Below are 14,754 nucleotides of genomic sequence, written 5' to 3' on the forward strand. Positions count from 1 at the left end.
GAGAACTGACAAAAATAGGATTAAAAGCCTGTAATTCCATGTTATACACGTCGCCGGTGGCTGCAAACACTATTCTGATGCTCAGAGGGGTCAAAGAGAGGAAGAACTGCCTGGCTGGCAGAGCAGCTGATGATCCCGCACCCCTACCCAGCACCCATTCCTCCGGCATCCCCCTGCCCGGAGTTCCGGGGATTAGAGATGGGACTGCTCAATGAACACCGCTGCGGGAAAGGACCAAGGGCTGGAGCGTCGCCCTGCAAAAGCAGACCCGAGCAATAACGCAGGCGCAGGGCTCAACTAAGACAACCTGGTATGAATTTTGTGTCTTTATATCAGTTTGTAGACTTCAGGTTCATTAAAGTCTTTTTTTTTCCCTTCTTTAAGCACCAAAAATAAAAATACTGCCCTTCAAAACGAGTTCTCATTAAAGTTTTCTTCTTTCTTTAAGCAGCACAAATGGAAATACTGCCCTTCACAAAAGGTTACTACTTCAGTATCTTACAGGGAGAAGGGGATAAAAAGCAAAGAAAAATCCAGTTACAAAAAAATTGCTGCCTGTTCTCTGTGTCTTGTTTGTCAAATCTATGGTTATATGTGTCTATCTTAAGTTCCATCAGTAACACTCAGGACAAAGCAGGAATGTAACAGAAAAATAAATCAGTGCCTAATAGCTTTCAGAGAAACCAAGGGGAACACAATTATGTGGCATCTACATGCTAATCTACCAGACTTGAATCTCAAAGGAGTTCAAGTGCCCTACTCAAAATTCCTGCAGTGATAAGGGGTCTGCTCTGTTTGGCTGGGGTTTGGATAAAAGATTTTTATGATAATTATCTTTGTGTGGAACAATTTTGCATTTTCTTTCTGGTTAATTCAGAATCGAAATGGGGGTGCGAGGCAGCAGGAAGATGGCATTACTGAAAGTAAAAAGTATTAAGAAGTCAAATATTTAATGTTGGCCTATTATAATTTGAAAGCAATTATGTGGCAAAAGCACTAGACGTTACCAGGAAGACACAGATAAACGTTATAATGACAAAGGTGGGAAACAAGGAGCACTTTCTGCCTGTTCAAATAAAAGCCTATTCGAAACAGAAATGCAAAACAGTGGTGAGTTTCCTTTCTGCTTTCTCCCTGACATCAAAAAAAGGTGCGTGTTAACTCCATCACTGTGAATACAGAAATTATTCATCTCTGTGTGCTGGCTTCAAGAAAGCTATTAACCTCTTTTTTTTTTTTTTTTTTTGGGAGAACACTCGAAAAATAACCCCAAACCTGACATCTCGGCGAGAGGGCAGCCGCGGCACCGCCCGTCCATCACCTCACCCATGGGCCTTCAGCAAAAGGGCTTTCAGCTGCTCTAAGCCTCAAACTACCCATTTTTTCCCAGAAATATTACAAACTAATTGTGCATATCGCATGTATCCTCTTAAAGAGCTTCACTGCAAATTTGAATCTGAAAATCATATTCACGTACAGGTAAAAGAAAACAAATGTGTCGTAGGATGTCCGGGTGAGACAACTCACGTTTCAGGGATTAATTACGTACAGCAGTATTTCCAAACAATAGTTTAAAAATGACCGGTAGATGAGAATATATTTATAGAAATTCATCATCAAACAATGATGTGAAACCTGCAAGAGGCTCTCCGTTCCATGACTGAACAGAAGAAGACATCAGTAATATGCCCTAGTAATCTCCTCACTCGAGAAAATTCATGTACCTTTGATGTTGTTCTCTAACTTTCACTGTCACCGAACGTCAAGGGAACTGAGAGGCCTGGAAAACAGAGCCCAACTCTGCCAGTCCCCATTTCATGTCGCCCCGGGATCCCCGCGTACATCACACAGGGCTGGGTCTCTGCAGCGCTCTCTTACGACATAAAAAAGGAAGAAGGACTCAAAGTCTCTTTTCTTTCTCTTTTCCCATCCCTCTCCACACGTCCTCCTGAATTCCACATACCACCGTTCCGCTGCAGGAACAGAATCCAAAAATCCCAGCGCATTGCTCCTTGCCCGGGCTTACTAGAACACCCTCACTTAAGCTGGGAAGCATCGCCGTCTCCTAGACAGTCTGTGTGATGACTGCACTTCGGGAATTAACAGCAGGATGTTTAGAGGAAAGGGGTTACGCTAACATCCGAAGACGTGAGTAAGGCTTCGTCTTTCAGGCTGCTCCACACACAACACGCGTTAAGGAAACTCCTCCCTCTGCCGCCTATTGAGCTGTGCCCCTTGTCACTGCGAGAGGAGTGGCACTGCAGTAATAAAATCGTGACCTTTTTAAAAATCATCATTCTTTTGGCCTTCACTGCACCATTTCAGGCTTTCCGAGGTGTCTATAGTATCTAGCAATAATACCTAGTCTAGCAATAATAATTCTAGCGATGACTCTTCCGTGCCCTGCCTGGATCCCCCTTTTCTGTGTAATCAAAAGCCCTAAAGACCCGCGTTTTGCAAGCCTTGGAATGGTCTGGCCCATTTTTATTACACCCAAAGAAACACAATGAGCCTGGGGATTGAAAAGGCACCTCCAGTCACATTCAAAACCACAACGTTCCTCAAAGCGGAGAAGGAAATGAACCTGTTGCGTGCCTTGAGGTTAATAAACGCTTACTATCATTGACTCAGACAGCTACTCCTACCAGAGACAGAGTGAAAATAAACACAAAATATTAACAGTTACAGAAGGGGCAGGTACTGGACCGGGTTTTAGCCCCAGTTCAGCACTAACTGAGGTTCCCAACGTTCCTAGGTTTGCTGGTGAGAGGTGCAAAAAGGTCCTGTCTAGCAAAAGGAGGCCTTACCTTCCATGCTGGGCGCCATGTTCCCAAGTGAATAACCACCTTCCTTCAAATACACCAAGAGCTCTTCTCCTGGCTCAATTTCTTTAATAACTTTATAATAGATCTGGGAATCAGAAACAAAAATTGAGAGACATGTTAAATATGCAAAGACTTGCATTTTACATTTTAACCAATAACTCAAATTATTGCAGCTAACAGGGGAGGCTGTCACTTGATTTCTGTGATAATTGCTACCGAGAGCTCTTTTTTTCTGCCTTTATTTTACTCTATGTGTGTCAGTGTTTCATGCGGCTTGGACAATAAAGTCGTATTCACGGTAACAGCCTCTCTTGTTCAAATTACACAGTATCTTCCCATTGTTTTCCCTACCTCTTATAAGCTTCGTGTATTTGTTATGGCAAAGGGAAGATCAGACTGATGGAACTGATGCATTTCAACCTCTGCTTCTCTAAGCCACAACTGGCCTGACGGTTAGAGAGCTGAATTAGCGTATCTCCACGGAATTATTCTGTAGATTTTTCTCACCTACAGCCTGAGGACCCGACCCCTAAAGACGAGATGTGAACCGTTCCAGGTGAGTTTTCCCCCATCCAGAGTTCCTGTCTAACCCCAGGCCCCGGAGGGGCAGCGGGTGCAGCCCGGGTCACCCACCGTCACCGGGCCTTTGCCACGCACCTGGGGGCAAACCAAAATGGAAACGGACTTCAGACAAGGGCAGAGACCACCTGCCAGCTGCACGCCCCATGTGCATCGCCGCTTAAAGGGCACAGAACATAGCTGAAAGCCTACCTAGGCCTTACAGAGGTTTCCCGAACGAAAATGAATTCTCAGACTACTCTAAGGATGCATTTCTTAGACAATATCACGATGAGAAAGAAATCCCCTTTATCCAAGCTGCAACGAAGTGTAAACTTGCGAGGCATCGACATATCAGCCTGTGTTTTCATAGGTACCACACACTCATCTTTACTGTTTTACCCCCAAACCAAACGGAAACCGCAACAGTACGTCCAGTGACAACTGGGACACACGCAGGTGGACCCCAGGCGTCTTGTTCCTTCTGACAACATGGCAGAGCTCGGCTTATTCGCACTAGCAGGCAGAGCGCTTACTGGTTCCCTGTGATGACTGAGAACGAAATCTGTCTGCATATTGGCCCGCTGCTCGCGGGTACCAGGCAAGGTGGTGGCTGGGGCAGTCCCGGCTGTGGAGACCAAGCTCAACAGCTTCCACTGTGAGGGCGTTTCATGGAGACCTCCGCAGGGAAAGCCACGAAAAACAGCAGCAGAAGGAAATAACAGTGGGATTGGAGTTTGCATGGCCGACAAAGAGGAGGATCAGAACTACATGAAATCCAAGAGACTTGGTGTCTTCCATAGGTTTTACAAATTTTTAGAGTATGCTAGACCCTGTCCTCTTCTAACAACAGTACTGTGAGAATGCAACAGCTAATAATTATTAACCCCAAAGTTTTATTAGCACTACCTTTAGCAGCAATACGTAAAATTCTTTTTCAGGATATCACCTACACCTTACCCAGAACAATTCCCTAAATTAGCTGCCACTCAGCTTCTGCCAATCTACCTTTTATGGGGAACAAAGACCCAAAACTCCTAAATGCCTGCACGGGCTGGGTTAATAGTGTCACTGCGATGCATTTTTCCTCCTTCCTCCCTTCGCTGGGCAGCGCGAGGCCTCGGGCTGCCCCGACTCACCCGCTCCGTCCCGAGGGCCGATGCTGCCAACGTTTGCTGGCGATGCGGCATCGCTCCCCGGAGTGCCTCGCTGGGTTCGGCGGGTATGGCGGAATCCAGTTACCGCTCAGAACTTTTCTTCCAGATTGAGTTCAGGAAACTCCCAGCAGATTAATACCCCACGTTACAACCAAACATAAGACCAACCATTTATCACAAGCCAGATACCTGTCCCAGATACTGTATCGCTGAAGTATCTGCGCCCATACACCCATGAACGGCGTTATTTATCCCGCAGAGGTCCCGCTGCGGGACAACGCGCTCCCGACGCTCCTCCCGGGCCGAGCGAAAACTTGCCGGGAGCGGGAGCGGGGCCGGTCCGCGGGAGCGGGCGCCGGTGCCCGGGAGCGGGGTCAGGAGTGGGTCCGGTCGCGGCCCCCGCCCGCCCCAGCAGGGGGCAGGCTCCGCCCGCCGACGGCCCCGCGCCCGCGGGGTCCTCCCTGGCCCGGCCCGGCCCGGCGGCAGCGCGGCCCCCGCCGCGGCGGGGCGGAGCGGGCCGGGCCGGGGGGGCCGCCCGGGGAAGGAGGGGGACGCCTGACCTGTGGGCTCTCCCGGGCTCGGGCCGCTCCGGCGGCAGCCGCCATCCCCCGCCGGCCGCCCGGCTCCTCCGCCGCGTCCTGCCGGGCCGGGCCGGGCCGGCCCCACCTCGCAGGGACGGGACGGGACGGGACGGGACGGGACGGGACGGGACGGGACGGGGGTGCCGCCGCGGCCGCCCCGGGGCCGGCGGGGAAGGGGCTGGGCCGCCGTCGCAGCCCCGGGGTAACGCGGCTCCCGGCGGGGCGGCCTTTAAAATACCCGCTCGGTAAAACGAGATCGGCACCACGTGTCTGGTTTCTCCCCTGGCCTCCGTTTATCCTCCTCCAAGCATGCTCTGAACCTCCCCGCGATTGCACCCGCAAATTAACTGAAATATTAATACCTTGTGTACAAACGGATTAATATTGCCCGGCAGAAAAGGCCGTGAAATCTCTTACTGAGAGTTTCAAACCGGCAGCAGTGACACGGTCACAAACCCCGGCGTTTAAGAAGAGAAATGAAATCTAACTGCTTGTCATTTACAAGATACACCAAACTGCGCAGAAACCCATCCTTGCCACTTGCCAGAATCCTTAGCATAATCTTCATCACCATTTTCCACTGGTTTGTAACCAGTTCTTCCACTGGAGATACATCCAGCCTCACCCCGCACGTCGTCTCGCCGCTGTACAACCAGGAAAAGGGACCCGTGTGGCTGGAAGGGTCCCAGCATCTCGCCGTGCAGTGCTTCGGGATCCCCCGCTGAAAAATCCTGACCCGACAGCAAGACACAGGCTCACGTCCAGATGGACGGCGGTGAACGTATTTCTGACAGATTGCACTTGGATTGGATAGTTACATTTCTATGGATTCCACTGCAAACTACAAGTGGGATAAAATACTCCTTTTTATCTTTTTTTTTTTTTTTTTAGATTTGAACTTCAACTCTCCTGCCTGCTTGTTCAAGAAAAGCTTTTCCCAGGACCAAACCACGCTGAGTTTAATGGCAAAACTGCCTAAAAAAAAAAAATCAAAAGAAAGACTAGGAATAAGCAGAGAGCTTGGGGCTTGACTGGGTAAAACAGAACTCATAATGTGCCATCACTTGCAGCTGGCTAGAGAAAAAAGAGAAGAACTCAAAAAAGCTATTAAAGGAGGTTTCTCTTCCAGCTAGTAATCCAAAACCAAATGAGCACTAAAATACAAACCACATCTAAAAGGTACACCTAGTTCGTAGATACATTCACAAATTTTACACTGGATAAATCCTTCAGAATTATAATTCTAAACGGCGAACGTTGCCACCGTGTCATTATCTTTAACTCCTTCACCCCTCCTGTTCCTTCGCAGAACAAAGTAGCTGCTTGTACCTAAAAACAAGACTGTTACAGTCTTTCAAGAAATATAGTACAAGCTTCATTAATGATTAGTGAAAAGTTGGATTCTGCTGGAGTCACATTAATTTCATCAAACATTTCATTATAATAATTAACTTCATCTTGCAATCATGCTACTGATGGTCTGAATTAATTAAAACTACTGCTGTGTTTCCTTTCCTTTTTTATTTGTTGTGCACCGAGAAAGATCAGATTTATTAATCCATCAGAACACCTACATTCATAAATCATTTATGTTCATCATTTATATAAAAATCCCACAAGTTATTGTTGCTTATTTCTCACAATAAAAGGGGCACCTCGCCTAATTACCAGTTTTATTTAACACAAAATAGTTAAGAATATAACTAGGGTTTGGGTAATGCTCTCACAGCCAATTGAAAAGATGACATTTCTTGATTTTTATCAAAATTACTCTAGGCACAGGGAAGTAAAGAAAGGAGGAAAAAAGGAAAGTTAAAAAAACCCCCGAGGACCCCTTTTCCAGTCTGGGCTCGGCACACAGATCTGCTCTCTAACGGCTTCCGTGGATGCGAACTCGGACTCGGAGAAAGCAGGCGCTGGCTCGAGCGTCCTGCAGCTCAAAACCCCGCGTTTGGTATGACCACGGAAAGTATGGATAACGCAGAACCGCAACACACGGCCGCACTCAGAGGCGGATCTTGCCCCGAGCGTGGCACAACGTCAGCGAAGCTGCACATCTTTTCCCGGAGAAAAAGCGTTCCTGAGACAGAGGCAGCTCGGGAACAATGTGGTAATTGTGTGTTTGCAATGTCAGGCAAGAGATGGAGACGAAACACGTCAAAGTGAGAGAAGTAGGGCCCAGTATTACCTCATTATTTCGGTATCTTTCATAAGAAACAGCACTGTTTACCTGCTGCATGAGCTATGCCTACTATTTATCTTAGCTTCACTGCGGCAACACGGCTGTACTTTAGGGAAAAAAGAGCATTAGAGAACTGAGAGAGCAGCTGCAGTGTTTACCTAAAGATCAAAAAACACACCCGCTAATGGCATCGGTGTGCAGCGGGAGCGACGCACAAAGACAATTCCAAACGAGCTGAAAAGCGGTTGCTTTACGCCCCTGTCTTGCAAACAGTTAACTCTGCGAGAAATCCAATGAAATAAGGCGGCAAATATTTCTACCTGCTGTTGGTCTAAGACAAGCCTCAGAGCTGTCCGTGCGTCTGGCCGGCGCAGGGAGCAGCGAACACGCAAAACTTTGGCCTCCTGCATTTCTGGCCAGAACGGGGCCGCACGTTTCGCTTTTGTTCAGCTGTTTTCCTCCTCCGGAGTTGCCTTCCCTTTGTTTCAGCTAAGCCACATTGCTTTTGATTCCCACTTTTTAGGGCACTCTATTACATACCTAGGGATCCTGAACAGAGTCACAGAACGTGTATATAAAATACATATAAAGTATCTCCATTACACACACACACATATAAGACTGGCTTATTAACCAGAGGCCCGATTTTTTCCATCCCTGTAGCTCCTGTTAGTCCTTCCTTTTTCCAATATACGTAACACAGACAAAAGCAGCAGCTATCATCCTGAGAGCAAGCTCATGGCTATGATATTTATTACATATACTCTGTTTAATATTCCAGTCTCCTGACTCAGAGCAGCTGAACTGCTGCGGTGTTTGCCCCATGAAGGCAGCGGTAGCAACAGGAAAAAAATAAAACCGAAGTCACGTATCATTTTCCAGACGCATTTAGCGAATCATATCCTTTTTCTACCATTATTTTCCAGACGTTCTTTAGAAACACAATTATCTCAGTCAATCAAGGCTCTTCTATGCTTTTCAAATACCTATCAAGTAAGAATAAATACAAAGAAAACTGGCTTACATTATTTTACATTTGAAAATTGGTTTCACAATTGAAATATAGTTAAAGAAATGACTCAACTAATCTCTTTCTAAATAGCAGCATTTTGATGTGTAAAATGGGGAAGAAATACCCATTCAGAGGTCCAGATTCTGCTGTCAATTATTTCACTAAAAATCCAGGAAAATTCTCCGTACTTTCCTGGGAATGTCCCCATGTTACAGGAGTGTGAAGAGGAGCAGAACGTGGTCTGGGGAGGCGCAAAGACCATCTCCCCATGTAAACATGTTTATTTCTTTCCTGCAAAGCAAATGGTTTTGATTAAAAGCTTGTCCTGGCTCTTATCATCACAATGCTGCTTAGTTATTTTGTGGGTAATCTTTTATTGCAAAAGCTTTCCTTTTCTTTACGTACTTACAAACAGAACCCAAATCTTCGCATGCCTACTGAACAGCCATGAGAAAGCCTTTCCCCTGGCTTTTTGTCCCTCTTACGGAAAAAAAAATGTACCCTGCTAGCAACGTGAAATTAAATAAAGCCAGCAGCGTCAGGAGATAGCACTAGGCAGACATCAGCTTAGTCACTCCGAACATTTGTAACACGTCTCCGGCTTTAGGAGTCGCTCTCGTAAGGGCCGAGCTCCCGCCGTTCTCACCCGCGGGATGCTCCAGCTCCAGCAGAATCCCCCCTTCCGCACAAGCAAGAAAGTTTGAAGTCGACACAAATTTCGTTTTCTAAATATATCCCACAGGAAAAACGAGGGGATTCATTTTTAAAGCGTACAACAGCCCTGGCTGCATTCCACGAGGAATCCAGCCCAGCACCCTCGGCTCAGTGAAGCACAAAAACTGCTCCCTCTCAGAGGCATCTGCGGGAAGATGATCTGTAACACGCACCCCCCCGCACACCCGTTTTATTAATAGGGAAATAAAAAGTAATGAAGTGTAAAAACATATCGTACCCTCCAACTAGGTGTAACTACACTGTCTTTGAAAACGTCTGCCACCTTTGCGCTGGCATTTGGTGCTCCAGTGTTTCTTAGGACCACGATGAAGAAGTTGATTTTGCAATCCAGTAATTCTATTTTGAGTGCCTAAGAGTTCGAATAAGGGGGTTTGTACCCAAAAGGCACCTTGGCTACTTGTGAATTATGAATTCACTGAGACTGGTGAAAGCAGGTATCAGCTCGCAGACGTACCTCCTTATGGACTGTTGGACGTTTTTCTTTCCTATTTATATCTGCATCTTACTCTCTTCGTTTTCGTGACAACTAAAATACACTCACAGCCATCCTCACCCTCTGAAGCTCCACAATCCAAAAGAATCATTATCATTTCAATAAAAGAAGTTACCACCAACTAACACCAGAAACTTTCCAGGAGAGAAAGCGGTGAGAGCTGGTGTTGTGTCGCAGTGGTGGGAGAGAAAACTTGGAATGAATAGGAAATTCCAGAACAAACGTGGTTAAATTGTCTCCTATAAATAATAATACAAAAATCCACAAAGATTTTAACGTGCTGCTGACCACTGTAAATACCGCCACCATTCCAAGGAGTCCATAGGCTGTCGTCATCAATAGCTCAGGAAATCGGAGATCCTTACTGGGACTTTCCTCCTCCCCCCCAAAGCATCCAGTGCCTCTAGTTATCAATCACCATCGTCTGCTGCTCTTTACACTGGAGTTTTTCATCCCCACCAGCTGGCCCGGCCTAGGACTCTTCCATCGTTTGGGAAAGAAGGCTGACAGGGAGAAAACACTTTGCTTTGCTACTGTTTCATTATATTCTGCACCTTTTTTATTTTCTTCCTCCTGAAGAAGCGTTTCCTTGCTGCCCACCCCCTTCTATGTGACTTTTAGTCAATTCAGTAAATTCATTTATTAAGAAGTTTTAAAAGAGTGGTCATTACAGAGAAAAAAAACCAGAAAAGAAGATGAGTGTGTACGATAACCAGCTGTTCTTCCCAGTCAGATTGCTGCAGGCACTAAAAATAGGCACCACCAAAAATCTCCAGATGAGGGACAAGGACAGAAGGACACACAGCGGACTGGGCTTAGAATAAAATGTGACACAGCCTTCAGGTTTCTGGCAAATTTTGGATATATATGTAGCCCGTAATCTAAGCATTTATAAGAACCTGGGAAAAGCCAGCAGTGTAAGAGTTAACACTTTAAAAAGAAAAAATGTGTATTCATGTAAAAAAATTTGTATGAACTCAGTTTCTTTTTCTAGTCTTAAGACTTTTCTTAAGAAACTCAAATTAAAAATATTTGGTTTTTTCCCTTCCTTTAATATTTGTGCTTTTCTACTGCTGCAGGTAAAAACTCTCAGTAACGGCTTCCCCATGGGTTTGGGAGGGTGAATGCCAGGCCAAGTCCCCTGCAGAGATGCTGAGCCCAACCGCAGCGTTGGGGAGTGAAGGCATCTGGCTGCGAAGCGCGGGGAAGCGTCAGGCAGCGTACGATAGGATAGCTAGGACAGATACGAAGCGTTAGATAGACCAGTCGCACTGGTCCACTTGAACCTTCTGGGAGCCCAGAAAGGCATCCCTCAGCCTCACTGGGCTCGGAAAAGCTGCAGGACGCGCAGAAGGGAAACTGGGCCAGTCCCGGCCTCCCGCAAACCGGCATTTCTGTGCAGAATGAAGGATGGTAAAAGACCCAAGCAACAGGTGAGGGAAAACGCAACGGCCCCCAAGACATTTATCCTGTCACTCCGTGAAACTGAGACGCAGGAGCAGCCCCGTGTGTGTCACAGAAGGCACCGAGCCGCTCGCGGGGTAAGAGAAGGAGCTGATGATAAATGTTGGCTCTTGGTTATAGGGCTCCTTGTTGTAAGAGCCCTTGGGAGCCGCGGTGAGTGGGCACCGAGCAATCAGCAGCTCATTTTGACTAAGCAGGCTGAAATTTAGAGCTTTGTGCCTCAATCTCTTCTAGATTGCTTACATCATGAACATTTGTGATATTTTTGTATTGTGGTTGGGTTTTTTTCCTGCATCCAAAGTTAAGTTATTTAAAAGCATTTTAAAACAGGAACTAAGTTCACGAAGTGGGCTGCCATTGTGGCACACCCCGAGCTGTTCCCATTTTACGTGAGCCGGCTTACTTCACATCGACCCGACCTTCCCTGTCAGCTACAGATTTTTAAATGCTTTTGTTAGAGTGTATTTTTCCACCCTCGCCTCAGTTTCTGTGTGCATCCAAATACGCCTCTCTGCTGACTGGTAATAACATGAAGACTGCATTTCTCATTTAAGTTAGGCCTGAAACAGTAACTTATATTTCAATTGTACTTAATTTGAGATTTGTGACATTCCCAACTTGGATTGTTCATCCTGAATCCATTTTTGGAATTTAAGCTTCAAAGAACTTTACAAACATTAGCTAACATTATCAAAATCCTATTAATCCCATGTACCATCCTTCGCCCACACCCCCACCCAGAGACAGTTCTACGAGCATTTCTCTAATACGTCTACTTGGTTTTGACTTTTCTTCCTCCTCATCAGATTCCCAAATGATTTCCCACTCTCACTACCCTCTTAAATCCAGACAACTTCTGAGTTTACAGCTCGGAATCGCGCTCCCAACCCACCATGGGCAACTGGAAAGATAAACTTTCTACAGTCTGGATGGTGACAAAATACCAACACCGGTTTCCATTTGTCTCGTGTTTTTTAACATAACCTGTGTTTCACACCAGGTGTTAACGTTCCACACCACCTTCCCCACCATGGAAGGAGTCAGGGACTGGAAGACGACATGAGTCCAGGGGCTTCAGAACATTTTAGGGATGGTGCCGCGGAGCTGCTGAATGGATGAGTCCCTCAGTCGCTTCTTTCAGTGCTGCCACGATACCGCTGTCCTCCGACCAACCCACCCCAGCATCTGTTGTGTGGTGAGGTGAGCACAGCCACTTAGGAATTGCCAAAGTCGTTAATTACCTGGTCGTTAACGTGACACACGGCGAGATTCTGTTCATCGCAGGAACAGGCCACGCGGATGTACTTCAGCCAGTTCCCAGCTCCGCTCTGGCTACCATCAATGCAGAACTTCTCATTTCCCAGGTCATCAGCAATCTGTAGAACGGGAGAAGAAACACACGGGTCAGCTGATATCAAATGGCTGCTACAGAAAGAAGGAAGAAGGGAGAATTATTTGCAATGCAGGATTCCAAACAAGAAACAGAAAGGAGAAAGCTGGCTGATATATATAATTAATAGAGACTTATGACAAGACTAAAATCAGCTCTTCGGCATAATTTGGAGCTCCTGGTTAGCAGAACTTCCAAGGCCATACACCAGAGCTGCCCACGAGCAACAGGCTCAGGATTACAATTGTTATGGGGACAAACACACGGTTCTAGTACCCACACCAGCTGAAGGGATCAAGGCAGACACCTTCTCCAAACCGTATTCATTTTAATGGCAAGGCCCTTAAACTGCTCCATCTTCACATTATCTATTTTATCCTTTCATGCAGGAACATTTTTTATTATAAATAAAAAATCTCATTCCTTTTTTCAGTAAACTTTCAGAAGAGGTCACTTTCCGCAGTGCTGTGAAATTGTATTTTTTAAAATGCTGTAACAAATGCTGCCTTCATTTTTACAACTACAACCCTAGAAATTCACTGACAGCAGGGGATCTGTGTGGTTGAAGATGAGATAAAATTTGACTAGTGTGCAAAATAGAAATCCTTCCAAATAAAAACCCTCAAATACTTAAAAGTCCGCGTGTGGGCAAAAAAAGGGTTAATTAAAGGGTTGTGGTCTAAAGAAAACCACCGGTTTTCCAGGAAGAGACTTAGCACTTTTTCTTTCTTAAGACAGCAAAGTAGGTTCAATGACACAGAAACAGGAGAGACGCTCAGCATTCCACACCAACCTTTGTGACGATCCATTTCACAACTCACTCAAAAAAGTACATTTTAAAAATCACCCAGGACACCACCAAAGCGAGGAAAAGCCCTTTGAGTCCTCAGTTTGGCGAGACTGTGTTCTGCTCCTAAGTGGGCCTCCTTAGTACAAAACTCCTTTTTGCCTTAGACTTAGATTTCCCTCTACCCCTACTAGACCCTGTGTCATTGCAAATTACTTCAGTCATCAAAAGCTCTTAACATGCTTTTACTAGCAATTAATTCTCTCAAAATCTCGTGGGATACGATAATGCTTTCCCATCTATTTCAAGACAGAGAAAAAAGAAAAGGTAGGAACAAAGGAAAGGAAAAATTAAAACGATGGCAGCAACAAATCAAGGATAAGGTTCAGGCTGAGAAATGTCGGCGCGACGTGCCCAGCTGAGACTCATTTCCCAAGTCTCTACACCCACGGAGCACCAGGACCACGCCAGCATTTTTCTGCCAGTGCCAGGACCACGCCAGCATCGGTTCGGTGACCTGTCAGTGCCAGGACCACTCCGGTATCGGCTCTGCCACCTGCCGGGACCATGCCAGCATCATCTCTGTGACCCACCAGTGCCAGGACCGCTCCAGTATCGGTTCTGTGACCCACCAGTGCCAGGACCACGCCAGCATCGGCTCTGCCACCTGCCAGGACCAGCCCGGACAGCTCGGAGCATCCCCAGGAAAGCTCCCACCTCCCTGCACCATCCCAGCAGACATACCCCGGCTTCTCACTGCCAGCACGAACCCTTTTTTGCTGAGCTACGTGTATTAAAATGGACAAAGGGAAAATAACACCATTAGTATTTGGCTTCTTCCTTCACAATCAAAATATGGCACTGAAGCTCCGGTGAAATGCTGCATTTTCCCCCAGAATATGTGTGTGTTGGGGACAGAACTGGGGAGAGGAACACCCCTCTCTGTGTTCACTTTCATTAATCCCCTGCTTGGGAATAGTCTAGCAGCTGCTTACCGATTAGACTTCAGGAGGCTGAGCTAAATGGATGGGCTCTGTCTCTAACAACAGTAACGCGCGGAAGGCCTGCGTTAGAGTAATGCACAGAAGTGTTTTAAACATACTACACACAGCAACACCACGCACCCAAACTGTCCTTTAGTTCTATAACACGCTTGGGAGGATTCCTTATGAACTCACTTTATAGCTCAAGACACAAGACAAAGAGACGGACACGGAACACCTGGAGCACTCCTGCGTGTTCCGATGTTTCCAGGCTATGGCTCGCATCCCGCACCCGGAGCCGAGCCCCGTCTGACACTGGCGGATTAGAGCCCCGGGTCTCAAGTCCAGCGTTCAGACAAAGATCATGAGGAACGTGCCATTAGTGGCCACGTCAGGCAGGTTTGGCTCCAATGACCTCCTCGGAACACAGCAGCAGAGGCAGTGACAGGGGTTAGTTCTCAATTCAACTGTCTTGGCCACGAAACACCATCCTTCCCCTTGGAGAGAACCCTGCCTTGTTCATGCCTCGCATTCCAGCGCCCTGAGTAAATAAAACAGGAGTTGCACAGGCAACGTCCTTTGCCACG

At 46.7% G+C, this 14,754-nt stretch overlaps 1 protein-coding gene across 3 annotated transcripts in view; it reads right to left on the reverse strand.

Annotated features, from left to right (window-relative positions):
- PRDM16 (PR/SET domain 16) overlaps nucleotides 1-14,754 on the reverse strand; it is a 333,612-nt gene that overhangs the window by 42,276 nt on the left and 276,582 nt on the right. For all 3 annotated transcript variants that reach the window (XM_054222392.1, XM_054222391.1, XM_054222393.1), the window contains exons 4-5: nucleotides 12,249-12,383; nucleotides 2,808-2,910 (exon numbers count right to left, since the gene is read on the reverse strand). In XM_054222392.1, coding sequence (XP_054078367.1) covers nucleotides 2,808-2,910; nucleotides 12,249-12,383 — 238 coding nt within the window. The remainder of the gene's footprint in view (nucleotides 1-2,807; nucleotides 2,911-12,248; nucleotides 12,384-14,754) is intronic.

The sequence above is a fragment of the Rissa tridactyla genome, chromosome 16 (assembly GCF_028500815.1).
Source record: "Rissa tridactyla isolate bRisTri1 chromosome 16, bRisTri1.patW.cur.20221130, whole genome shotgun sequence".
NCBI classification, from domain to species: domain Eukaryota; kingdom Metazoa; phylum Chordata; class Aves; order Charadriiformes; family Laridae; genus Rissa; species Rissa tridactyla.